The 25,972-nt window shown below is 46.8% G+C and overlaps 1 protein-coding gene across 1 annotated transcript in view; it reads left to right on the plus strand.

Moving 5' to 3' along the window:
* Nucleotides 1-25,194, plus strand: part of SORT1 (sortilin 1) — a 167,392-nt gene extending 142,198 nt beyond the window's left edge. The window contains exons 18-20 of the mRNA XM_063955210.1: nt 21,578-21,693; nt 24,161-24,281; nt 24,378-25,194. Coding sequence (XP_063811280.1) covers nt 21,578-21,693; nt 24,161-24,281; nt 24,378-24,392 — 252 coding nt within the window. The 3' untranslated portion in view covers nt 24,393-25,194. The remainder of the gene's footprint in view (nt 1-21,577; nt 21,694-24,160; nt 24,282-24,377) is intronic.
* The last annotated feature ends 778 nt before the right edge of the window (nt 25,195-25,972 follow it).

The following is a 25,972-nucleotide window of genomic DNA, read 5'->3' on the forward strand; positions in this document are numbered from 1 at the left end:
GCCAAGGCCAACAGCATGACCACTTTCCACGTGAGGTATTTTAGCTCTACGGATTTAAGTGGCTCAACCCAATGCGACTTCAGGAAATCCAACACCACGTTGAGATCCCACGGTGCCACTAGAGGCACAAACGGGGCTGAATATGCAGCACTCCCTTAACAAAAGTCTGAACTTCAGGCAGTGAAGCCAGTTCTTTTTGGAAGAAAATGTACAGAGCCGAAATCTGGACATTAATGGAACCCAATTTTAGGCCCGTAGTCACTCCTGACCGTAGGAATTGCAGAAATCGACCCAGTTGAAATTCCTCCGTTGGGGCCTTCCTGGCCGCACACCAAGCAACATATTTTTGCCATATGCGGTGTTTTTCGATCACATCTTTCCTAGCCTCAATCAGCGTAGGAATGACTTCCTCCGGAATGCCTTTTTCCTTTAGGATCCGGTGTTCAACCGCCATGCCGTCAAACACAGCCGTGGTAAGTCTAGGACCAGGCAGGGCCCCTGCTGCAGCAGGTCCTGTCTGAACGGCAGAGGCCATGGGTCCTCTGAGATAATTTCTTGAAGTTCTGGGTACCAAGCTCTTCTTGGCCAATCCGGAACCACGAGTATAGTTCTCACTCCTCTCCGTCTTAGTATTCATAGTACCTAGGGTATGAGAGGCAAAGGAAGGAACACATACACCGACTGGCACACCCACGGTGTTACCAGAGCGTCCACAGCTATCGCCTGAGGGTCCCTTGACCTGGCGCAATATTTTTTTAGCTTTTTGTTGAGGCGGGACGCCATCATGTCCACCTGTGGCCTTTCCCAAAGGTGTACAATCATTTTGAAGACTTCTGGATGAAGTCCCCACTCTCCCGGGTGGAGGTCGTGCCTGCTGAGAACGTCTGCTTCCCAGTTGTCCACTCCGGGAATGAACACTGCTGACAGTACTAACCCATGATTTTCCGCCCATCGGAAAATCCTTGTGGCTTCTGCCATCACCATCCTGCTTCTTGTGCCGCTTTGCTGGTTTACATGGGCGACCGCCGTGATGTTGTCTGACTGGATCAGCACCGGCTGGTGTTGAAGCAGGGGTCTAGCCTGACTTAGGGCATTGTGAATGGCCCTTAGTCCCAGAATATTTATGTGTAGGGAAGTCTCCTGACTTGACCATAGTCCTTGGAAGTTTCTTCCCTGTGTGACTGCCCCCCCAGCCTCGAAGGCTGGCATCCGTGGTCACCAGGACCCAATCCTGTATGCCGAATCTGCGGCCCTCTAGAAGATGAGCACTCTGCAGCCACCACAACAGCGACACCCTGGCCCTTGGGGACTTCAGGATAGCCTCCTGCTTTTTATCAGCAGGCTCCTTCAAAGTGGCCGTATTCTAAGACGGCAGTGTCACCTTTTTTGACAAACGTGTGAGCGCCTTATCCACCCTAGGGGATCTCTCCCAACGTGACCTATCCACTGGCGGGAAAGGGTACGCCATCAGTAACTTTAGAAATTACTAGTTTCTTATCGGGGGAACCCACGCTTCTTCACACACTTCATTCACTCATCTGATGGGGGAACAAAACACTGTCTGCTTTTTCTCCCCAACATAAAACCCCTTTTGGTACCTGGGTTAATGTCAGAAATGTGTAACACATTTTTCATTGCCGAGATCTGTGTCAGCCATCTGAGGTAGCGGGCGTTTTTGAGCCCCTGATGGCCTTTTGAGATGCCTGGGCAGGCGCGGGTTGAGAAGCCGGCTGTCCCACAGCTGTTACGTCATCCAGCTGTCCCACAGCTGTTACGTCATCCAGCCTTTTATGTAAGGAGTTGACACTGTCGGTTAATACCTTCCACCTATCCATCCACTCTGCTGTCGGCCCCACAGGGGGCGACATCACATTTATCGGCATCTGCTCCGCCTCCACATAAGCCTCCTCATCAACCATGTCGACACAGCCGTACCGACACACCGCACACACACAGGGAATGCTCTGACTGAGGACAGGACCCCACAAAGTCCTTTGGGGAGACAGAGAGAGAGTATGCCAGCACACACCAGAGCGCTATATAATGCAGGGATTCACACTACCCACAGTGATTTTTCCCTTATAGCTGCTATAATACACAGATTTGCGCCTAAATTTAGTGCCCCCCCTCTCTTTTTAACCCTTTGAGCCTGAACACTACAGGGGAGAGCCTGGGGAGCTGTCTTCCAGCTGCACTGAAGAGAAAATGGCGCCAGTGTGCTGAGGGAGATAGCCCCGCCCCTTTTTCGGCTGACTTTTCTCCCGCTTTTTTTATGGATTCTGGCAGGGGTATTTATCACATATATAGCCTCTGGGACTATATATTGTGATTTTTTTGCCAGTCAAGGTGTTAATATTGCTGCTCAGGGCGCCCCCCCCCAGCGCCCTGCACCCATCAGTGACCGGAGTGTGAGGTGTGCATGAGTAGCAATGGCGCACAGCTGCAGTGCTGTGCGCTACCTTGTTGAAGACCGAAGTCTTCTGCCGCCGATTTCCAGGACCATCTTCATGCTTCTGGCTCTGTAAGGGGGACGGCGGCGCGGCTCCGGAACCGAACGATCGAGGTCGGGTCCTGTGTTCGATCCCTCTGGAGCTAATGGTGTCCAGTAGCCTAAGAAGCCCAAACTATCTCCAGTCAGGTAGGTTCGCTTCTTCTCCCCTTAGTCCCTCGTAGCAGTGAGTCTGTTGCCAGCAGATCTCACTGAAAATAAAAAACCTAACATTTACTTTCTTTTCTAGGAGCTCAGGGGAGCCCCTAGTGTGCATCCAGCTCAGCCAGGCACAAGATTCTAACTGAGGCCTGGAGGAGGGTCATAGTGGGAGGAGCCAGTGCACACCAGGTAGTCCTAAAGCTTTCTTTAGTTGTGCCCAGTCTCCTGCGGAGCCGCTATTCCCCATGGTCCTTACGGAGTCCCAGCATCCACTTAGGACGTCAGAGAAATACAGGATGCTTACCTGCATGTTCCCATAGCACTGTCCCATCAGTGTTATCTCAGGTTCACTATCCTCGAACAGCATTTTCAGTTCCAGGCTCTACCCTTTGGGTTAGCCACAGCCCCCAGAATATTTACCAAGAATATGGTAGTTATGGCAGCATATATCTCCGCCAGCAGGGGATAAGAATTTTTCCATATCTAGACAATCTTTTAATCCTAGCAGTCACAGGAGTTGCTCCTAGGTCATCTCCAACAGACAATAACTTGTCTGCAGAGACATGGGTGGCTCATAAATTGGGCAAAATCGTCTCTAGTTCTGTCACAGCGGATGACTCACTTGGGGGCTGTACTGGATTCAGGTCTGCAGAGAGTAATTTTACCTAGGAACAAGATATCCAAGGTACATTCAAGGATTCAAGACTTGATACACAGGCAAACGGTATCCATTCACGCAGCAATGCGGGTGATGGGTTTGATGGTGTCAACATTCAACCTGGTGGAGTATGCACCATTCCACTCCAGGCCTCTGCAGTGTCTGATTCTTGCCAAATGGATTAGGTTGCATCAGACAATAAAGAAACAGACTATGGTACTTTCGGTAAAAGTAACAAGGTCATTAGCCTGGTGGCTACAGACATCCCATCTGGACAAGGGGAGACCCTTTTGGATATCTGATTGGGAGATACCGACAACAGATGCCAGTCTCCAGGGCTGGGGAGCAGTGTCCAGAAGATTGTGCCTCCAGGGACTATGGACCAAAGAAGAATGTTGCCTGCCAATAAATGTGTTGGAACTTTGGGCCATATGCATGGCACTGATTCGGGCAAAAGACATTCTTCAGGGAAAACGAGTCCAGATCCGCTTGTACAATGCGACGGCAGTAGCGTACCTCAACCATCAGGGAGGAACTCGCAGCCAAAAAGCAATGAAGGACGTAAGTCACATACTAAAGTGGGCAGAACTTCATCATCCAGCCTTGTCCGCAGTGTTCATACCGGGAGTACTAAACTGGGAAGCGGACTTTCTCAGTCGACACACACCATTCAAACAAATGAATGGGCTCTACACCCGGAGGTCTTCCAGATTCTAGTAGACAAGTGGGGATTGCTAGAGATAGATCTCATGGCGTCCCGCCTGAACAACAAAGTGGCCGCATACGGTTCAAGAACAAAGGACCCCAGAGCAATCATTGTGGACGCCTTGTCGGTGAGACGGGACTTTCATCTAGCTTATGTGTTTCCTCCAATCACCCCGTTACCCAGGGTGGTGAGAAAAATAAAGCAAGGAAAGGGTGCCGTGATACTAATAGCTCCGGCTTGGCCCAGAAGACATTGGTACACAGATCTGCAGAGAATGTTAGTGGAGGTTCCACTTCTGCTTTCTCAACGTCCAGATCTACTGATGCAGGGTCGTTGTTATCACAGACCTCTGGACCGACTGTCTTTGATGGCGTGGCTCTTGAAACCTCTATCCTAAAGTCAAGAGGATTCTCACAACAGGTAATTAAAAACAATGCTCAGAGCAAGGAAACCTTCCTCCGCTCGTATTTATCACCGAATATGGCAAGCCTATATTCATTGGTGCAGTGAAAAAAATGTGGACAATAAATCTTTCAGAGTTTCCAGGGTCTTAGCATTCCTTCAGGCAGGAATGGATAAAGAATAAAAATAATTCAGCGCTAAAGATAAAAACATTCAATGTTTATTACACATAAATAGTGCTAGTCATATATATGACATACGTTTAGAGATTATATATAAATATACTGTTGCAACAGGAAAAATAAAAATATAAACACCAATAAATGTGGGGCAAGGAGCAACACTGCTAAAAAATAAATATTTCAGTAAATACTGATCTGTTTAGCTGGGAGAATTCATATGAAGGCCTGCTTCCTAGAGAAATGTATTAAGCCAGAGATTACCAGTTCCATTTGAGTCCTCCAATAGGTTAGCACTCCTGTGTAGTAATGGAGATCATCTTACTTACATTTATTGGTGTTTTTTTATATCTTTATTTTTCCTGTTGCAACAGTATATTTATATATAATCTCTAAATGTATGTCATATATATGACTAGCACTATTTATGTGTAATAAACATTGAATGTTTTTATCTTTAGCGCTGAATTATTTTTATTCTTTTTGTTCTGTTGCAAGGGTCTGACTAGCCCTTTATATTCAGCAGCTTGAAGTCTTACAGCACTTGTCAGCGCCAATTCTACCTTGGTAGTTTTTGCCTTAAGGAATGGATAAAGGTTTGAAGGTGGCTTCCTTGAGAGTGCACGTATCGGCATTGACTGTATGGTTCCAAAAGAAAATTGCCAATTTGCAGGATGTGCGTACTTTCTTCCAAGGAATGCTGCGCATTCAACCTCCATTGTTCCGCCTACAGTGCCGTGGGACTTATGTGTAGTCCTAAAAGCCCTTCAAGTTACCCCATTTGAACCACTTGATAAAGTGGATCTTAAATGGTTGACAGCTAAAGTACTCTTTCTGCTGACTATGGCATCAGCTAGAAGAGTATCAGATTTAGGAGCGCTGTCATGTCGTTCCTCATTTCTGATTTTCTTTCCAGATAAAGCAGTTCTCAGAACTAGATCTAGGTATCTTCCTAAGGTGGTGTCTTTATTCCACATTAATGAAGAAATTGTAGTCCCGGCTTTTCAGGTATCGGGACTTTCTGCGGGCGATGCATTGCTGGATGTGGTCCGTGCATTAAGGATCTACGTGGACCATACCAGTGCCATCAGAAAGACAGATTCTCTCTTCATTCTCTACAGATTTCACAAGAGAGGATGGCCTGCTAGTAAGCAGACGCTGGCAAGATGGCTTCGGATGACTATTTCAGAAGCATATTCTCAGGCTGATCTCCCTGTTCCGGCTAATGTCTCTGCTCACTCTACTCGTAAGGTAGGTCCATCATGGGCAGCACAGCGTGGTGCTTCAGCAGAACATATATATAAGGCAGCCACATGGTCTACCATTAACACATGCATTAGACATTATGCCGTGGATACCTTTTGCCTCTCAGGATGCTGAATTCGGGCAAAGGTTTCTCGTGTCCAATCAGGAGCGTCCCCACCACTAAATTGCTTTGGGAAATCCCAGTGTTATCCTGTGGATAACCTGTGGACCCGGCTGGAGAAATATACGTTATGGTAAGAACTTACCATTGATAATGGTATTTCTCCTAAGTCCACAGGGATCCCACCCTGACACACCTGGTTTGAGGATCCTTTTACTCACTAACCTCCTCCTTCTTGTACGGAAGGGTATGCATGTGTGTTCTTCTCGCCTGATTAGGGCTATCTATGATGCTCCTGCCGTAAGCTTTGGGAACACAACTGATTTGTCTGAGCCAGGAGGCGGGGATATATGAACGGGCCCGTTGCATGCTGGGAGGCTGAAAAGCTTGACTGATTGGTGCAAATCTGCTGTCGCTTCATCATATCCAAATGTTATCCTGTGGACTTAAGAGAAATACCAGTATCAACGCTAAGTTCTTACCATAAAGTATATATTCCTTCTGGGATCTTAAAAATCACTTAAATCAAGAAGCAATGTGTTTTGTAAAATGTTTCTATGCTATATGGAATCCATCGGTCATTTGAGTTTAGGAGTTTAATTTACTAACTCAATACATTATTGTACAATCAATAACGGTCCTATGCAATTACGTGTGTGTGTGTGTGTGTGTGTGTGTGTGTGTGTCTGGAATGGCAACTTTGTGGAATAGGTTATCAAAGACTGATTTTTGCAGCTCATGTGTTAAGGGTGGCACTATTAAATATATCTCTGATGTACTAATTATGCACTTTCAGTACATTTCTAGAGCAACAAATAGTACAATACTTTGTACAGTTTAATATTGAATTATTAATTGAACAAATAGCAGTGCATGCAAAACTGCTTTACAGTGTACTATGTACTGGTATATAAAACAAACAGTAGTGTGTACAAACTATTTTTTTACAGTAAGTACAGTATAAACGAAACGGGTACTACGTGTACTGTATATTAAACAAACAGTATATGTACCGTATCATCCGGAGTGGCATCCTGACAGCGGCATCCCAATGGCTACCCCTAAATCTCCCGCAGCCTAAATCCCCATACACACTAGACAGGAAAGTAAAAGATCTCGCTCAGAAGGGCCAATCTGAGCGAGATCTTTTACAAGTGTGTACACTCAATGCTATTAACTATGTGTGCTCCCGCGCATCGTTAACGACCCCCTCCCTCGTCGGATCATGTACAGACAAGGGAGGTCCTCGTTAACGACAGCTGCAGCATGGGCGTCACACACACACACACACACACACATATACACACCCCTTCGCTCCCTTACCCGCCGGCATCGGCAAGTGTGTATGCAATTGCCAATTTCGGCGGTGTCGAGGACTTGTTTAGTGATTACTGGGCTTAACTATAACCCTCCCGCAGCTCAACTTCAAGCCTAACCTAAAAGGTGCTGAGGATTACTAGGTCTTTCTCCCATGTAAACTATCATTTTGCAAGGCCATCTGAAAGTTCTCCTACTTTGAAAATCTTGCATGTTTTTATTGTCCTTTAAAACATGTCTGAGCTGGAAATATCTATAAGTTGTCCCTGGAGTTTAGTTGTCCTGACTTTGTCACTTCATATTTAATCCATATATGTCTATTCCTATCATTTGAGTATTTCCTCATATAGGTGTGACCAGATTCTATCTCTAGTATCTTTCTAATGCTGGGCATACACTATACAATTATCTGGCAGATAATCTGGTAGAACTGGCTGGTTGGAAAGAAAATCTGGTGATGGATGAGAGCAAATGACAATTGACCATTTGCTCCCAAACACTGGAAAATGGACAAAACCTGTCGTTCTGACTACTTGGTTAAATCGCAGATTTAACCAGTTTGTATGAATTACAGTTTGTGTCCATTTTCCAGTGCTTAGGAGAAAATGGTCAATTGTAATTTTCTCTCATCCATTACGAGATACCAGCCAGTTCTACCAGATTATCTGACATAATTGTAAAGTGTATGCCCATCACAAGTGTTATGTTCTAGCCAGGGCCGGTTCTAGATCTTGTGGCGCCCAGGGCAAAAGTTTCCTTTGGCGCGCCCCCCCCCCCCCAGTAGCTGTTGTGCCCCCTGCAGCTGTGCCCCCAGTAGCTGTTGTGCCCCCTGCAGCTGTGCCCCCAGTAGCTGTTATGCCCCCCTTCAGCTGTGCCCCCAGTAGCTGCTGTGCCCCCATTAGTTGTGCCCCCATTAGTTGTGCCCCCATTAGTTGTGCCCCCATTAGTTGTGGCCCCTGCAGCTGTGCCCCCATTAGTTGTGGCCCCAATAGTTGTGCCCCCTGCAGCTGTGCTCCCATTAGTTGTATAAAAAATACTTACCAGCCCCGTTCCTGTTCCCGACCACTGCACTCTGTCTCCGCCGCCGGCGCCGCTCCTCTGATCTATGGGAGAGACGTCATGACGTCTCTCCCATAGCGCTGTACAGAAAGGTCCTCTCCGCGAAGGGAAACTAGACGCTACCTCACTGCGCGTCTAGATTCCCTTCGCGGAGAGGACCTTTTCAAACCCACCGCTGCCGCCATCCTAGTAAGTAGCGGCTCTTGCCACGGCGGCAGCGCCCCTAGGACAGCGGCGCCCCGGGCAAAAGTACTGCTTGCCCGTGGCAAGAGCCGCTACTGCTTCTAGCCTATACAGCTTGCAAGATGAGATGTGCACTGTCTTGTACATTTTCCTAAATCTCATTGTACATGTAAAACCAAAATGTTAAACATATATATAGGACAGTGTTTCCCAACACTAGTGGATCCTATCAGTGCATGTTTTCCATCTCTCCTTGCTGAGAGGTACATTTTTGACTACCACAATAAAAGATCCACAAATTGCATTGATTATTTCACTTGTGATTATCTGAGAAGACCTGAAAATATGCACTGTCCGTGTTCCATGAGGACTGGTGTTGGGAAACCCTGATCTATATACTTGGGTTGTACCATTATTTCTCATACGTCCTAGAGGATGCTGGGGATGCTTCTAGAACCAAGGGGTATAGACGGGATCCGCAGGAGACATGGGCACTTTAAGACTTTAAAAGGGGTGTGAACTGGCTTCTCCCTCTATGCACCTCCTCCAGACTCCAGTTAGATTCTGTGCCCAGTGAGACTGGATGCACACTGAGGAGCTCTCCAGAGTTTCTCAGAAAAAAATACTTTTTGTTAGGTTTATTATTTTCAGGGAGACCTGCTGGCAACAGGCTCCCTGCATCGTGGGACTGAGGGGAGAGAAACAGACCTACTTCGATGAGGTTCAGGGCTCTGCTTCTTAGGCTACTGGACACCATTAGCTCCAGAGGGTCTGATCGCTAGGTACGCCTAGATGCTCGTTCCCGACCCCGCGCCGTCAACCCCCTTGCAGAGCCAGAAGTCAGAAGCCGGGTGAGTAGAAGAAGATCAGAAGACTTCAGAAGATTTCAGTGACGGCTTTTGAGGTACCGCGCAGCGGCCGTGCTGCGCGCCATGCTCCTACATACAAAACGGCACTGCAGGGCACACTGGGCAGCATAACACCTCAATAGCGACTGGCACAAGTGTATACAGTGCCTAGGCACTAAATACAGACCCCGCCAGTATAAATATGTTAAAATAAGCGGGACTGAAGCGTGCCATTAAGGGGGCGTGGCTTAGCTCTCACAGCTCTGACCAGCGCCATTTTCTCTTCACAGCTGCAGAGACGCTGAGCCTGGCCTCCCACACTACTGTATAAGTAACAGGGTGCAAAACGGGGGGGGGGGGGGGGGGGCACAAGAGATTGGTGCTAATTTATTGAATTGAAAAGCGCTAAAAGGTCTGGGCAGTATATTACTCGCTTCAGAACCGGGGTAGGCGCTGGGTTGTGAGCTGGCAGAACTCCCTCTGTGTTTCTCTAACGGGCTTTGCCGTGGGTCTGTCCCAGCCCCAGTGTGGTTGTGGGTGTCGGTACGCGTGTGTCGACATGTCTGAGGCTGAGTGCTCTTCCCAGGAGTGGCTGGAGTGGGGACAGAAAAGGCTGTGGGAGTGACCGTGTCGGCACCGCCGACGGATGATTGGGTAAATATGTTGTGTTTTGAATGCAAATGTGGCTCGGTTAACTAAGAGATTAAATAAATCTGAGTCTAAAAACCAGACATGGAGGATGCATTGTCGCAAGCACAGACCCCCTTCGGGGTCACAGAAACGTCCATTTACCCAGATAGCAGATACCGACACGGACTCTGATTCCAGTGTCGACTATAGTGATGCCAGATTGAATCCTAAACTGGCTAAGAGCATTCAGTACATGATTGTGGCGATAAAAGACGTATTACATATCACGGAGGACCCTGCTGTTCCTGATACTAGGGTCTGTATGTTTAAAGTAAAGAAACCTGAGGTAACGTTTCCTCCCTCTCATGAACTGAACGCACTTTTTGAAAACGCTTGGGAAAATCCTGACAAGAAGGTACAGGTTCCCAAAAGAATTCCAGTGGCATATCCGTTCCCCTCTGGGGACAGGGAAAAGTGGGAGTCAACCCCCACGGTGGACAAAGCTCTGTCGCGTCTGTCCGAAAAAGTAGCGCTTCCGTCTCCTGACACGGCAGCCCTAAAGGATCCTGCGGATCGTAAGCAGGAAAATACATTAAAATCCATTTATGTCACTACAGGTTCGCTACTCAGGCCTGCCGTTGCTTCGGCATGGGTGAGTAGCGCTATTGAAAAGTGGGCAGATAACTTGTCATCTGAGATAGATACCCTGGATAGGGATAGTGTGCTTTTGACTCTGGGTCATATCAGGGACGCTGCAGCATATTTAAAAGAAGCTGCAAGGGATATTGGCCTTTTGGGATCAAGGGCCAATGCCATGGCAGTCTCGGCTAGGAGGGCATTGTGGATTCATCAATGGAATGCTGATGCTGACTCTAAGAAGACTATGGAGTCTCTACCGTTTAACGGTAGTGTCTTGTTTGGTAACTGCCTCACTGACCTGGTATCTATGGCTACCGCGGGTAAGTCGTCATTTTTACCTTATGTTCCTGAACAACAAAAGAAAACACCCCACTATCAGATGCAGTCCTTTCAGCCCAATAAATACAAAAAAGGACGAGGGTCCTCCTTCCTTGCTGCGAGAGGAAGAGGAAAGGGAAAAAGGTCACAGGCTGTGGCAAGTTCCCAAGAACAGAAGTCCTCCCCGGCTTCTACCAAATCCACAGCATGACGCTGGGGCTCCTCTGCGGGAGTCCGCACCGGTAGGGGCACGTCTCAAACTCTTCAGTCAGGTCTGGGTTCACTCTGCCCTGGATCCTTGGATATTAGAAATAGTAACCCAAGGGTACAAATTAGCGTTTCAAGACGTGCCCCCTCACCGATTTTTCAAATCGGCCTTGCCAGCTTCTCTTCCAGAAAGGTAGGTAGTATGCGCTGCAATACTAAAGCTGTGTCAAAATCAAGTCATTGTTACAGTACCCCCGTCACAACATGGGGAGGGCTTTTATTCGAGTCTGTTCGTGGTCCCGAAGCCAGATGGCTCAGTCAGACCGATTCTGAACCTAAAATCCCTCAATTTCTTTCTAAAAAAAAATTCAAATTCAAGATGGAATCTCTCCGAGCAGTGATCTCCAGTCTGGAGGAGGGGGATTTTATGGTGTCGGTCGACATAAAGGATGCCTACTTACACGTCCCCATATATCCTCCACATCAGGCTTAACTGAGGTTTGCTGTTCAGGATTGTCATTACCAATTTCAGACGTTGCCGTTTGGTCTGTCCACGGCTCCGAGGATTTTCACCAAGGTTATGGCGGAAATGATGGTTCTCCTGCGCAAGCAGAGAATCACAATTATCCCGTACTTGGACGATCTCCTCATAAAGGCGAGATCCAAGGAGCAATTGCTGAAAAACGTTGCGCTCTCACTGACGATTCTGCAACAACATGGTTGCCTCCTAAACTTGCCAAAATCACAGTTGGTTCCGACGACACGGCTGTCGTTCCTGGGTATGATTCTGGATACAGAATTACAGAGAGTTTTTCTTCCAGTGGAAAAGGCTCTGGAAATACAGAACATGGTAAAACAGATTCTGAAACCGGCAAGTGTGTCGATTCATCAATGCACTCGGTTGTGGGGGAAGATGGTAGCGGCCTACGAGGCCATTCAGTATGGCAGGTTCCATGCCAGGGTGTTTCAGTGGGACCTGTTGGACAAGTGGTCCGGGTCTCACCTGGATATGCACCGGAAAATAATCCTATCTTCCAGGACCAGGATCTCCCTCCTGTGGTGGCTGCACAGTTCTCACCTTCTGGAGGGACGCAGGTTCGGGATTCGGGATTGTATCCTGGTGACCACAGATGCAAGTCTCCGAGGCTGGGGAGCAGTCACACAGGGGAGAAATTTTCAGGGAAAATGGTCAAGCCAGGAAGCTTGTCTGCACATAAAAAGTCTGGAATTAAGGGCCATTTACAACGGCTTTCTGCAAGCGGAACATCTTCGCGGTCTGCCCGTCTTGATTCAGTCAGACAACATAACAGCAGTGGCGTACATAAACCACCAGGGCGGAACAAAGAGCAGAGCAGCGATGGCCGGGGCCACGAAAGTTCTTCGCTGGGCGGAGAGACATGCAAGCGCTCTGTCAGCAGTCTTCATTCCAGGAGTGGACAACTGGGAAGCAGACTTCCTCAGCAGACACGATCTCCATCCAGGAGAGTGGGGTCTTCATCAAGAGGTCTTTGCAGAAGTGACAAGTCGTTGGGGAATTCCTCAAATAGACATGATGGCGTCTCGCCTCAACAAGAAACTTCAGAGATATTGTTCCAGGTCGAGGGACCCTCAAGCAATAGCGGTGGACGCCCTAGTGACACCGTGGGGGTTTCCGTCGGTCTATGTGTTCCTTCCACTCATTCCAAAGGTGATAAAGATTATAAGAAGAACAAGGGTTTAGGCGATACTCATTGTTCCAGACTGGCCAAAGAGGGCCTGGTATCCAGATCTTCAGGAGTTGCTCATAGAAGATCCGTGGCCTCTTCCTCTACGGGAGGACCTGTTACAACAAGGACCGTGCATGTATCAAGACTTACCGCGGCTGCGTTTGACGGCATGGCGGTTGAACGCCAAATCCTAGCCCGAAAGGGTATTCCCAGTGGAGTCATTCCCACACTTCTTCAGGCTAGAAAAGAAGTAACGGCAAAGCATTACCACCGTATTTGGAGGAAATGTGTGTCTTGGTGTGAATCCAAGGAGGCTCCTACGGAGGATTTTTAACTGGGGCGTTTGCTCCATTTTTTGCAAGCAGGTGTGGATGCGTGCCTAAAGTTAGGCTCCATTAAAGTACAAATTTTGGCCTTATCAATCTTTTCAGAAAGAATTGGCCTCCCTTCCAGAAGTTCAGACCTTCATGAAAGGCGTGCTGCCCATCCAACCTCCATTTGTTTTCCCTGTGGCACCGTGGGATCTTAATGTGGTATTGCAGTTCCTGCAATCTCATTGGTTTAAACCTTTACGTAAGGTTGAGTTCAAATTCCTTACTTGGAAAGTAGTCATGTTGTTGGCCTTGGCATCTGCAAGGCGGGTATTTGAGTTGGCGGCTTTGTCTCACAAAAGCCCCTATTTAATCTTCCATGCTGATAGAGCGGAGTTAAGAACTCGTCAGCAATTTCTGCCAAAAGTGGTTTCATCATTTCACGTAAACCAGCCTATTGTACCAGCGGCTACTGACGCGTTGGCGGAATCAAAGTCTCTCGATGTGGTCAGAGCTTTGAAAATCTATGTCGCCAGAACGGCGAAGATTAGGAAAACAGAGGCTCTGTTTGTCCTGTGGGCTCCCAACAAGATTGGGGCTCCAGCTTCCAAGCAGACTATTGCGCACTGGATCTGTAATACGATTCAGCAGGCTCATTCTACGGCAGGATTGCCGTTACCGAAATCGGTGAAAGCCATTCTACCAGAAAGGTGGGCTCATCCTGGGCGGCTGCCCGAGGGGTCTCGGCATTACAGCTTTGCTGAGCTGCTACTTGGTCGGGTTCAAACACCTTTTCGAAGTTTTACAAGTTTGATACCCTGGCTGAGGAGGACCTCTTGTTTGGTCAGTCAGTGCTGCAGTCATCCGCACTCCCCCGCCCGTTCTAGAGCTTTGGTATAAACCCCATGGTTCTTGAAGCATCCCCAGCATCCTCTAGGACGTATGAGAAAATAGGATTTTAATACCTACCGGTAAATCCTTTTCTCTTAGTCCGTAGAGGATGCTGGGCGCCCGTCCCAGTGCGGGCTGTATCTGCAGTTGGGTTATGGTTACACTCATGTTGAGTTAAGTTCAGTCAGTCTGTGGCTGATGTTGGTCATGCCGTTGCATGCGTTGTTGTTGAATCCCATGTTGTACGGCGTGTTTGAGGTGTGAGCTGGTATGTATCTCACCTTAGTTTTAAAAATTAAATAAATCCTTTTCCTCGAAATGTCCGTCTCCCTGGGCACAGTTCCTATAACTGGAGTCTGGAGGAGGGGCATAGAGGGAGGAGCCAGTTCACCCCCCTTTTAAAGTCTTTAGAGTGCCCATGTCTCCTGCGGATCCTGTCTATACCCCATGGTTCTTGAAGCATCCCCAGCATCCTCTACGGACTAAGAGAAAAGGATTTACCAGTAGGTATTAAAATCCTATTTAATATTAGGTTGGTTTGATCTTCATGTAAGGGGGTGTTTTTCAATGTACAGTACTGTGCAAAAGTTTTAGGCAGGTGTGGGAAAAATTGCTGCAACCTAAGAATGCTTTCAAAAATAGAAGTTTTAATAGTTTATTTTGCTCAATTAACAAAATGCAAAATGAATGAAAAGAAGAGAAATGTAAAGCAAATAAATATTTGGTGTGACCACCCTTAGCCTTCAAAACAGCATCAGTTCTTCTAGGTACACTTGCACACAGTTTTTTAAGGAACTCTGCAGGGAGGTTGTTCCAAACATCTTCGAGAACTAACCACAGATCTTCTGTGGATGTAGGCTTGCTCTGATCCTTCTGTCTCTTCATGTAATCCCAGACAGACTCCATGATGTTGGGATGAGGGCTCTGTGGGGGCCATATCATCAGTTCCAGGACTCCTTGTTCTTCTTTATGAGGACAGTAGTTCTTAAATACATTGGCTGTATGTTTGGGGTCGTTCTACTGCTGCAGAATAAATTTGGAGCCAATCGGATGCCTCTCTGATGGTACTGCATGATGGATAAGGACCATCGGAGTAACCCTATAGTAGCTCAGAATGGCTGAGATGCTGGTGCCATTGTTGCATGCATACGGGATTGCAGCTGAAGGCAGTGACATGTCCCGAAAGCTGTTGTAAAACGCCTACGTTTGTGCCGTCACTCCTACTTACCTCCCCCAAATGGTCCCTGACTGTAATTCAGTTAGCAAATAAATCGACTTTGCAAAGCTACCTTGGCGACCGTGATGCATGCGCAGTCGGATGATGATGTCTCATTTCTATAAAAAAAATCAACATTGCGTATAGCTCTGAATCAGTCCATCAATATCCGCGGGCAAAAAAACATCCTCACTGCACTATTACCACTTTAAAACTTTTGAAAATGGTGGCTGGGCGCTCAGATTTGATCATTGACGTAGGGCCTGAATGATGGTTGAAAGCAAAGCAAACAATTAAGTAATTTTGTCTGGGACAAACCATGTTGCCATACAAGGTGAGGGGGAATACATTTATATTGTTTCTGTGCAGTAATACTACTTTCTCTAACGTCCTAGTGGATGCTGGGGACTCCGAAAGGACCATGGGGAATAGCGGGCTCCGCAGGAGACTGGGCACAAAAGTAAAAAGCTTTAGGACTACCTGGTGTGCACTGGCTCCTCCCCCTATGACCCTCCTCCAAGCCTCAGTTAGATTTTTGTGCCCGAACGAGACGGGTGCAGGCTAAGGGGCTCTCCTGAGCTGCTTAGTGTAAAAGTTTAAAGTAGGTTTTTTATTTTCAGTGAGACCTGCTGGCAACAGGCTCACTGCACCGAGGGACTAAGGGGAGAAGAAGCGAACTCACCTGCGTGCAGAGTGGATTGGGCTTCTTAGGCTACTGGACATTAGCTCCAGAGGGACGATCACAGGCCCAGCCATGGATGGGTCCCGGAGCCGCGCCGCCGGCCCCCTTACAGAGCCAGAAGAGTGAAGAGGTCCGGAAAATCGGCGGCAGAAGACGTCCTGTCTTCAATAAGGTAGCGCACAGCACCGCAGCTGTGCGCCATTGCTCTCAGCACACTTCACACTCCGGTCACTGAGGGTGCAGGGCGCTGGGGGGGGCGCCCTGAGACGCAATAAAAAACCTTTTTTTGGCAAAAAATACATCACATATAGCTCCTGGGCTATATGGATGCATTTAACCCCTGCCAATTTTTCCATTAAAAAGCGGGAGAAAGGCTCCGCCCCCTTCTCGGCGGCCTTTCTCCTCAGCACACTGGCGCCATTTTTTCCTCACAGCTCCGTTGGAGGAAGGCTCCCTGACTCTCCCCTGCAGTCCTGCACTACAGAAACAGGGTAAAACAAGAGAGGGGGGGCACTAAATTGGCATATTAATATATACAGCAGCTATATTAGGGAAAAACACTTATATAAGGTTATCCCTGTGTGTATATATATAGCGCTCTGGTGTGTGCTGGCAAACTCTCCCTCTGTCTCCCCAAAGGGCTAGTGGGGTCCTGTCCTCTATCAGAGCATTCCCTGTGTGTGTGCTGTGTGTCGGTACGCTGTGTCGACATGTATGAGGAGGAAAATGGTGTGGAGGCGGAGCAATTGCCTGTGTTAGTGATGTCACCCCCTAGGGAGTTGACACCTGACTGGATGGTCTTATGGAAAGAATTACGTGATAGTGTCGGCACTTTGCAAAAGACTGTTGACGACATGAGACAGCCGGCAAATCAGTTAATACATGTACAGGCGTCTCAAACACCGTAAGGGGCTATAAAACGCCCGTTACCTCAGGTCGATACAGACACTGACACGGACACTGACTCCAGTGTCGACGGTGAGGAAACAAACGTATTTTCCAGTAGGGCCACACGTTACATGATCACGGCAATGAAGGAGCTTTTGAACATTTCTGATACTACAAGTACCACAAAAAAGGGTATTATGTGGGGTGTGAAAAAACTACCCGTAGTTTTTCCTGAATCAGATGAATTAAATGAAGTGTGTGATGAAGCGTGGGTTTCCCCCGATAAAAAACTGCTAATTTCTAAAAAATTATTGGCATTATACCCTTTCCCGCCAGAGGTTAGGGTGCGTTGGGAAACACCCCCTAGAGTGGATAAGGCGCTCACACGCTTATCAAAACAAGTGGCGTTACCGTCTCCTGATACGGCCGCCCTCAAGGAACCAGCTGATAGAAAGCTGGAAAATATCCTAAAAAGTATATACACACATACTGGTATTATACTGCGACCAGCAATCGCCTCAGCCTGGATGTGCAGTGCTGGGGTGTCTTGGTCGGATTCCCTGACTGAAAATATTGATACCCTGGACAGGGACAATATATTATTGACTATAGAGCATTTAAAAGATGCATTTCTATATATGCGTGATGCACAGAGGGATATTTGCACTCTGGCATCAAGAGTAAGTGCAATGTCCATTTCTGCCAGAAGAGGGTTATGGACGCGACAGTGGTCAGGTGATGCGGATTCCAAACGGCATATGGAAGTATTGCCGTATAAAGGGGAGGAGTTATTTGGGGTCGGTCTATCGGACCTGGTGGCCACGGCAACGGCTGGGAAATCCACCTTTTTACCCCAAGTCACCTCACAGCAGAAAAAGATACCGTCTTTTCAGGCTCAGTCCTTTCGTCCCCATAAGGACAAGCGGGCAAAAGGCCACTCATATCTGCCCCGGGGCAGAGGAAGGGGAAAAAGACTGCAGCAGGCAGCCTCTTCCCACGAGCAGAAGCCCTCCCCCGCTTCTGCCAAGTCCTCAGCATGACGCTGGGGCCTTACAAGCGGACTCAGGCACGGTGGGGGCCCGTCTCAAGAATTTCAGCGCGCAGTGGGCTCACTCGCAAGTGGACCCCTGGATCCTGCAGGTAGTATCTCAGGGGTACAAATTGGAATTCGAGACGTCTCCCCCTCGCCGGTTCCTGAAGTCTGCTTTACCAACGTCTCCCCCCGACAGGGAGGCGGTATTGGAAGCCATTCGCAAGCTGTATTCCCAGCAAGTGATAATCAAGGTACCCCTCCTACAACAGGGAAAGGGGTATTATTCCACGCTGTTTGTGGTACCGAAGCCGGACGGCTCGGTGAGACCCATTTTAAATCTGAAATCCTTGAACACTTACATAAAAAGGTTCAAGTTCAAGATGGAGTCACTCAGAGCAGTGATAGCGAACCTGGAAGAAGGGGACTATATGGTGTCTCTGGACATCAAGGATGCTTACCTCCATGTCCCAATTTGCCCTTCTCACCAAGGGTACCTCAGGTTTGTGGTACAGAACTGTCACTATCAGTTTCAGACGCTGCCGTTTGGATTGTCCACGGCACCCCGGGTCTTTACCAAGGTAATGGCCGAAATGATGATTCTTCTTCGAAGAAAAGGCGTCTTAATTATCCCTTACTTGGACGATCTCCTGATAAGGGCAAGGTCCAGAGAACAGTTAGAGGTCGGAGTAGCACTATCTCAAGTAGTACTACGACAGCACGGATGGATTCTAAATGTTCCAAAATCGCAGCTGATTCCGACGACACGTCTGCTGTTCCTAGGAATGATTCTGGACACAGTACAGAAAAAGGTGTTTCTCCCGGAAGAGAAAGCCAGGGAGTTATCCGACCTAGTCAGGAACCTCCTAAGACCAGGCCAAGTGTCAGTACATCAATGCACAAGGGTCCTGGGAATGATGGTGGCTTCTTACGAAGCGATTCCATTCGGCAGATTCCACGCAAGAACTTTTCAGTGGGATCTGCTGGACAAATGGTCCGGATCGCATCTTCAAAGGCATCAGCGGATAACCCTGTCTCCAAGGACAAGGGTGTCTCTCCTGTGGTGGTTACAGAGTGCTCATCTCCTAGAGGGCCGCAGATTCGGCATTCAGGATTGGGTCCTGGTGACCACGGATGCCAGCCTAAGGGGCTGTGGAGCAGTCACACAGGGAAGAAATTTCCAGGGCTTGTGGTCAAGCATGGAAACGTCACTTCACATAAATATCCTGGAACTCAGGGCCATTTACAATGCCCTAAGTCAGGCAAGACCTCTGCTTCAGGGTCAGCCGGTGTTGATCCAGTCGGACAACATCACGGCAGTCGCCCATGTAAACAGACAGGGCGGCACAAGAAGCAGGAGGGCAATGACGGAAGTGGCAAGGATTCTTCGCTGGGCGGAAAATCATGTGATAGCACGGTCAGCAGTGTTCATTCCGGGAGTGGACAACTGGGAAGCAGACTTCCTCAGCAGACACGATCTTCACCCGGGGGAGTGGGGACTTCACCCAGAAGTCTTCCACATGATTGTGAACCGTTGGGAAAAACCAAAGGTGGACATGATGGCGTCCCGCCTCAACAAAAAACTGGACAGATATTGCGCCAGGTCAAGGGACCCTCAGGCAATAGCTGTGGACGCTCTGGTAACACCGTGGGTGTACCAGTCAGTGTATGTGTTCCCTCCTCTTCCTCTCATACCAAAAGTACTGAGAATCATAAGAAGGAGAGGAGTAAAGACTATACTCGTGGCTCCGGATTGGCCAAGAAGGACTTGGTACCCGGAAATTCAAGAGATGCTCACGGAAGACCCGTGGCCTCTACCTCTAAGAAAGGACCTGCTCCAGCAGGGACCATGTCTGTTCCGTTTGACGGCATGGCGGTTGAACGCCGGATCCTGAAGAAAAAAGGCATTCCGGATGAAGTCATCCCTACCCTGATCAAAGCCAGGAAGGATGTGACCGTACAACATTATCACCGTATTTGGCGAAAATATGTTGCGTGGTGCGAGGCCAGGAAGGCCCCTACAGAGGAATTTCAACTGGGTCGATTCCTGCATTTCCTGCAAACAGGACTGTCTATGGGCCTAAAATTAGGGTCCATTAAGGTTCAAATTTCGGCCCTGTCAATATTCTTCCAAAAAGAACTAGCTTCTGTTCCTGAAGTTCAGACGTTTGTAAAGGGAGTACTGCATATACAGCCTCCTTTTGTGCCTCCAGTGGCACCTTGGGATCTCAATGTAGTTTTGGGATTCCTGAAATCACATTGGTTTGAACCACTCACCACTGTGGACTTAAAATATCTCACATGGAAAGTGGTATAATGCTGTTAGCCCTGGCTTCAGCCAGGCGTGTTTCAGAATTGGCGGCTTTATCCTATAAAAGCCCTTACCTAATTTTTCATACGGACAGGGCAGAATTGAGGACTCGTCCTCAATTTCTCCCTAAGGTGGTTTCAGCATTTCACTTGAACCAGCCTATTGTGGTGCCTGCGGCTACTAGGGACTTGGAGGATTCCAAGTTGCTGGACGTAGTCAGGGCCCTGAAAATATATGTTTCCTGGACGGCTGGAGTCAGAAAATCTGACTCGCTGTTTATCCTGTATGCACCCAACAAGCTGGGTGCTCCTGCTTCTAAGCAGACGATTGCTCGTTGGATTTGTAGTACAATTCAGCTTGCACATTCTGTGGCAGGCCTGCCACAGCCAAAATCTGTAAAAGCCCATTCCACACGGAAAGTGGGCTCATCTTGGGCGGCTGCCCGAGGGGTCTCGGCTTTACAACTTTGCCGAGCTGCTACTTGGTCAGGGGCAAATACGTTTGCTAAATTCTACAAATTTGATACCCTGGCTGAGGAGGACCTGGAGTTCTCTCATTCGGTGCTGCAGAGTCATCCGCACTCTCCCGCCCGTTTGGGAGCTTTGGTATAATCCCCATGGTCCTTTCGGAGTCCCCAGCATCCACTAGGACGTTAGAGAAAATAAGAATTTACTTACCGATAATTCTATTTCTCATAGTCCGTAGTGGATGCTGGGCGCCCATCCCAAGTGCGGATTGTCTGCATTACTTGTACATAGTTATTGTTACAAAAATCTGGTTTTTTTGTTGTTGTGAGCCATCTTTTCAGAGGCTCCTCTGTTATCATGCTGTTAACTGGGTTCAGATCACAAGTTGTACGGTGTGATTGGTGTGGCTGGTAAGAGTCTTACCCGGGATTCAAGATCCTTCCTTATTGTGTACGCTCGTCCGGGCACAGTATCCTAACTGAGGCTTGGAGGAGGGTCATAGGGGGAGGAGCCAGTGCACACCAGGTAGTCCTAAAGCTTTTTACTTTTGTGCCCAGTCTCCTGCGGAGCCGCTATTCCCCATGGTCCTTTCGGAGTCCCCAGCATCCACTACGGACTATGAGAAATAGAATTATCGGTAAGTAAATTCTTATTTTTGCATGTAGTCCACAGATGTTAGACAGCTTTGTTTTTACAGTGTTATTTACATTTCAGTTTTAACACGCCCCACCCAAATCTCTCTCGTCACATCTCCCATTTGCTTTTTTGCTTCAACTATGCATCAGGCCCATGGTATGGCGTGTGGCCAAGAATCTATTTTTATATTAAAATGATATTTGTTCATTAACCTTTTATATTCTAGTGTCTCTAATTACTTATTTTGTACATTATATATTTTTGTGTCTTTCTGCAGGAGAAAACATCCACAAACACTAGCTACATTGCAGTGATTCTTTCTGCAGTTGTTGTTGTCTTAGTGGCTGTAGCTGCTGCAATCATGATAATCAAGAAATATGTTTGTGGTGGAAGGTAAGAGAAAAATGAGCGATATTGCTTACTATGTCGCCAAGTGTGTATGCACCTTTAGTCTCTGAATCTGTATACAAAGTGCTACAATGTAGCAGCCACAGCTTTTTTTTTGCAATCCAAGTTGTGTTGTGCTCCGTATACAGACTCACAATACAAATGCCATATATCAAATTAATTAGCAGAGTCTGCTTGTGCGTCATAGTCATATTGCACTGTGCCTAAGATGGATTTTCGGCAATATGAGATGCCTGGCATCAGCAGAGATGCATGTGTCCTGGAGGATCCTGCTGCAAGGCGTATTGAGGCCCAATGTTCGAGGACACATTTGCGGCACTTAAACCTCTTTATAAAAATAAAAAAGGGGAAAAAAAGGATAAATCTATCTACATAGATGAGAAAAAAAAGTGGCTTGCAGAGGACTTCCCACTGCAGGGCTCTACAATGACATAACGGAAGCGTTTCAGGGTAATCCAACTTTAATTTTTCATAGAACCTTTTTCCATATTTGTTTTGCTGTCATTTTCCTCTTTTCCCCTCCTGAGCGATATCATTTTACTATATTGCCCAGTGTGTAGGGGATACGGTCGTTAGGTCGACACAGCTTAGGTCGACAGGTCAAAAGGTCGACATGAGTTTTTTCACATTTAAAAAAAATTTTGGGGACTTTTTCATACTTGACGATCCACGTGGACTACAATTGGGAACCTTGCCTGAAGCATGGAGAGCGAAGCGAGCATGCGAGGGGACACTGTGCACTAATTGGGGTTCCCCGTCACTTTACGAAGAAAATGACACCAAAAAAAGTCTACCTTTTGACCTGTCTACCTAGTACATGTCGACCTAATGTCCATGTCGCCCTATTGTCCCTGTCGACCTTCCATGGTCGACCTAATGACTGTCGACCTAAGTTGAGTCGACCCAACGACTCATACCCGTGTGACTGTGTAGGCAGCTGACAACAGCCAATGCACGGCGCTGTGGGTCGTTAATGACCCTCAGTGTCTGCCGTATATACAGCTCAATTTGGACTCATCGGCCGAAGCTGTATGTACAGCCCAGCCGACGTCACTGTGCAATATCACACAGTCTGTATGCCTGCCGGGGCTGGTAGGGGACACACTAGGCGATGTCGCTCACGTAGCACATTGCTTAGTGTGTACTCTCCTTCAGTCGCATAGAGATATATAGGTGTCATACAGTATATCACATTAATCGGCACAGTCTCCTCGTGCATCCTAGTTGCAGTGTCGCGACTAAGATGCATTGTTTGCAAAAAAAGATGCCTGACGCTAGTAGATTCACGTGACCTAGCGTGCCAAGGGGGGCTGTTTGGTGTGACTACAGCCAAGCTGTATGAGGACATATCTGTTTGTTACATTAATCAAATTGTGGGAGTGCACAGGAGACCTACAGTTTTCCTTTTCTTTTTTTTTCATGGTACTATATGATATATTTATATAATAACTACTGTAGTGTGAAAGAATGCAGAATGTTCTACTGTATTACAGGATGAGAGGTAATATGCAATTAGTAGTGCTGGGAAAGTGGCAATGTATAGAGCATCGAGACAACCACAAGGCTATGATGCTTTAAATGGTCATTCTAGGAGTACATGAATCATTCTGTAGTTTTCCTACCAAACACTGCTGGTATAAGGATGGAACCAGCAGTTACAGGATTGTCACAATCTGTTGCCATAGATTATTGGTGACTTACTTTGCGTCACACAAAAATGTTTAGTTGTAACTCAAGTTACCTGTATGAATGGTAAATGATGCTGTGGGCCACTTACTGAAGTGCAAATTTGGGGAGAGCAGCACAGGATCACATTGAGGAACATCAACTCGATTTGTAGAACTATGCTCAGAAATCAACTAAAGCGCATGGACTTGCAGAGCAGATGGGACGGTCTAGTTGAGTTGCGCTCATTGCATAGTTTGGAAAGACTACATATAACTTTACTTAAATGAGATAAAAGGATGAAGGAGGCACATTTATGACAGTACTGCTTCATTTATGCGACTATCACCTGTAAAAAGACAGTCCTTCACTTTAATGTTTATTCACGTTGACAATTAAGACGTTAATGGTGTTAATCCATGGAATATTTTAGAAAAATTGTTCTGTTTAGTGAAAGGGATATTTTTAAAGTAGAAGAAGGTTGGATTTTGGATATGACCTGTACACTGGCAGAGTGCTTCTTGATGTGTTCTAGGTATACCATGGGTGTTCTGAGAGAAAGAAAAGTGACATCTAATGTGCGTTGTATGAATATTCTATTGTCAATTTTTTTCTGTGCAACAGACAGGTTCACGAGTGAGTTATTGCTGTGTTAGCAACAGCTAGAAATATAGATATACATAACTGTTGTCTAATGTGCTAGTCTGCTAAATCCAGCCTGGTCAGGTCTAATATAGAGTGAAGTAAATAAGCCTTATGTCTGTTGTCCATCTGTTTTTTTCTACAGGTTCCTAGTCCACCGATATTCGGTACTGAGGCAGCATGTGGACACACAGGGTGACGAGCATTTGGATTCTAGCATTGGGCAATCTCTCAGGAGTAGTGGCTATCATGATGATTCAGATGAGGTAAGAGGAGGTGGCTGCATGTTGGTAGTATTTTAAAAAGCTACTCTGATTATACTAGGAACTTGAGAGACGTGTCTCATTCCTCTGTTCTTTTAGGATCTTTTGGAGTGACAGTGCTATACTGCAAAAACATGGAGTGTGATACTTCACCAGGACTCTGCAATTTGTGCTGAATTGTTTTACCGGGAGATGAAGCTCCGGTGAGTCAGAGAGCACAGAGCAAGGATTCGCATTGTTCATTCCTCTCCTGGGTACCCTGGTGGTTGCAGTTCAAAGAGTTCTTTCTGAGAGGAAAACAATATTGATGTAAAAGAATGGAACATTAAAATAGCTTTTTTCCGGTGTGCTACAGTTCTGGGAAGCGCAACAATTTCTCCTTCTCCACTATTTGCTCAATTTTAGATTTTATTTTTTTCTTTCTTTTTTTAAACAAGATCATTTGGGAAATTTAATTTTGGAGGCTAAGAAAATGGTATACAAAATGTTCTAATTGATAATATCCAGCTGCTTTATTTAAGCTTATTTATTACACCAAGGTCTGGTTCAGGTCGCAAAAAATCCTTTTATTTATATGTGAATGCACACTATGTTCTGGTAAATCTCAATCATGCGAGTTCACTCGTTCATGTTGGACACCTGTGTCCTCACTGATGCCGGGTGTCTCATTTTGTTATTTGGCAATTTATTTTTCTTTTATATTCTCATTAAATTGGACTCTGCATCTCTGAGTTCTTTGCCTTAATGTAAGAGCCAGGCTGTTATTAATATAGACCTATTCTGCTTGGTAATATACTATAGATATGTTTTACACTTGTTTTACACTTGGAAAGAAAGGGTGTTAATAAGCAGGATAACTTTCTCTGTATATTTTGTGATTTACAATTGGTAAAAAAATAAACTGATTACATTTTTATTCCTTTTTGGATCATTTTGATTCTCATACACCAGTATTTACACAGGTATAAATTTAATTACTAACAAAAATAAGAATTTACTTACCGATAATTCTATTTCTCGTAGTCCGTAGTGGATGCTGGGGACTCCGTAAGGACCATGGGGATTAGCGGCTCCGCAGGGGACTGGGCACATCTAAAGAAAGCTTTAGGACTATCTGGTGTGCACTGGCTCCTCCCCCTATGACCCTCCTCCAAGCCTCAGTTAGGATACTGTGCCCGGACGAGCGTACACAATAAGGAAGGATCTTGAATCCCGGGTAAGACTCATACCAGCCACACCAATCACACCGTACAACTTGTGATCTGAACCCAGTTAACAGCATGATAACAGAGGAGCCTCTAGAAAAGATGGCTCACTACAGCAATAACCCGATTTTTTTGGTAACAATAACTATGTACCAGTATTGCAGACAATCCGCACTTGGGATGGGCGCCCAGCATCCACTACGGACTACGAGAAATAGAATTATCGGTAAGTAAATTCTTATTTTCTCTAACGTCCTAAGTGGATGCTGGGGACTCCGTAAGGACCATGGGGATTATACCAAAGCTCCCAAACGGGCGGGAGAGTGCGGATGACTCTGCAGCACCAAATGAGAGAACTCCAGGTCCTCCTCAGCCAGGGTATCAATTTTGTAGAATTTTACAAACGTATTTGCTCCTGACCAAGTAGCTGCTCGGCAAAGTTGTAAAGCCGAGACCCTCGGGCAGCCGCCCAAGATGAGCCCACCTTCC

The sequence above is a fragment of the Pseudophryne corroboree genome, chromosome 2 (assembly GCF_028390025.1).
Source record: "Pseudophryne corroboree isolate aPseCor3 chromosome 2, aPseCor3.hap2, whole genome shotgun sequence".
In the NCBI taxonomy this organism is placed as follows: Eukaryota; Metazoa; Chordata; class Amphibia; order Anura; family Myobatrachidae; genus Pseudophryne; species Pseudophryne corroboree.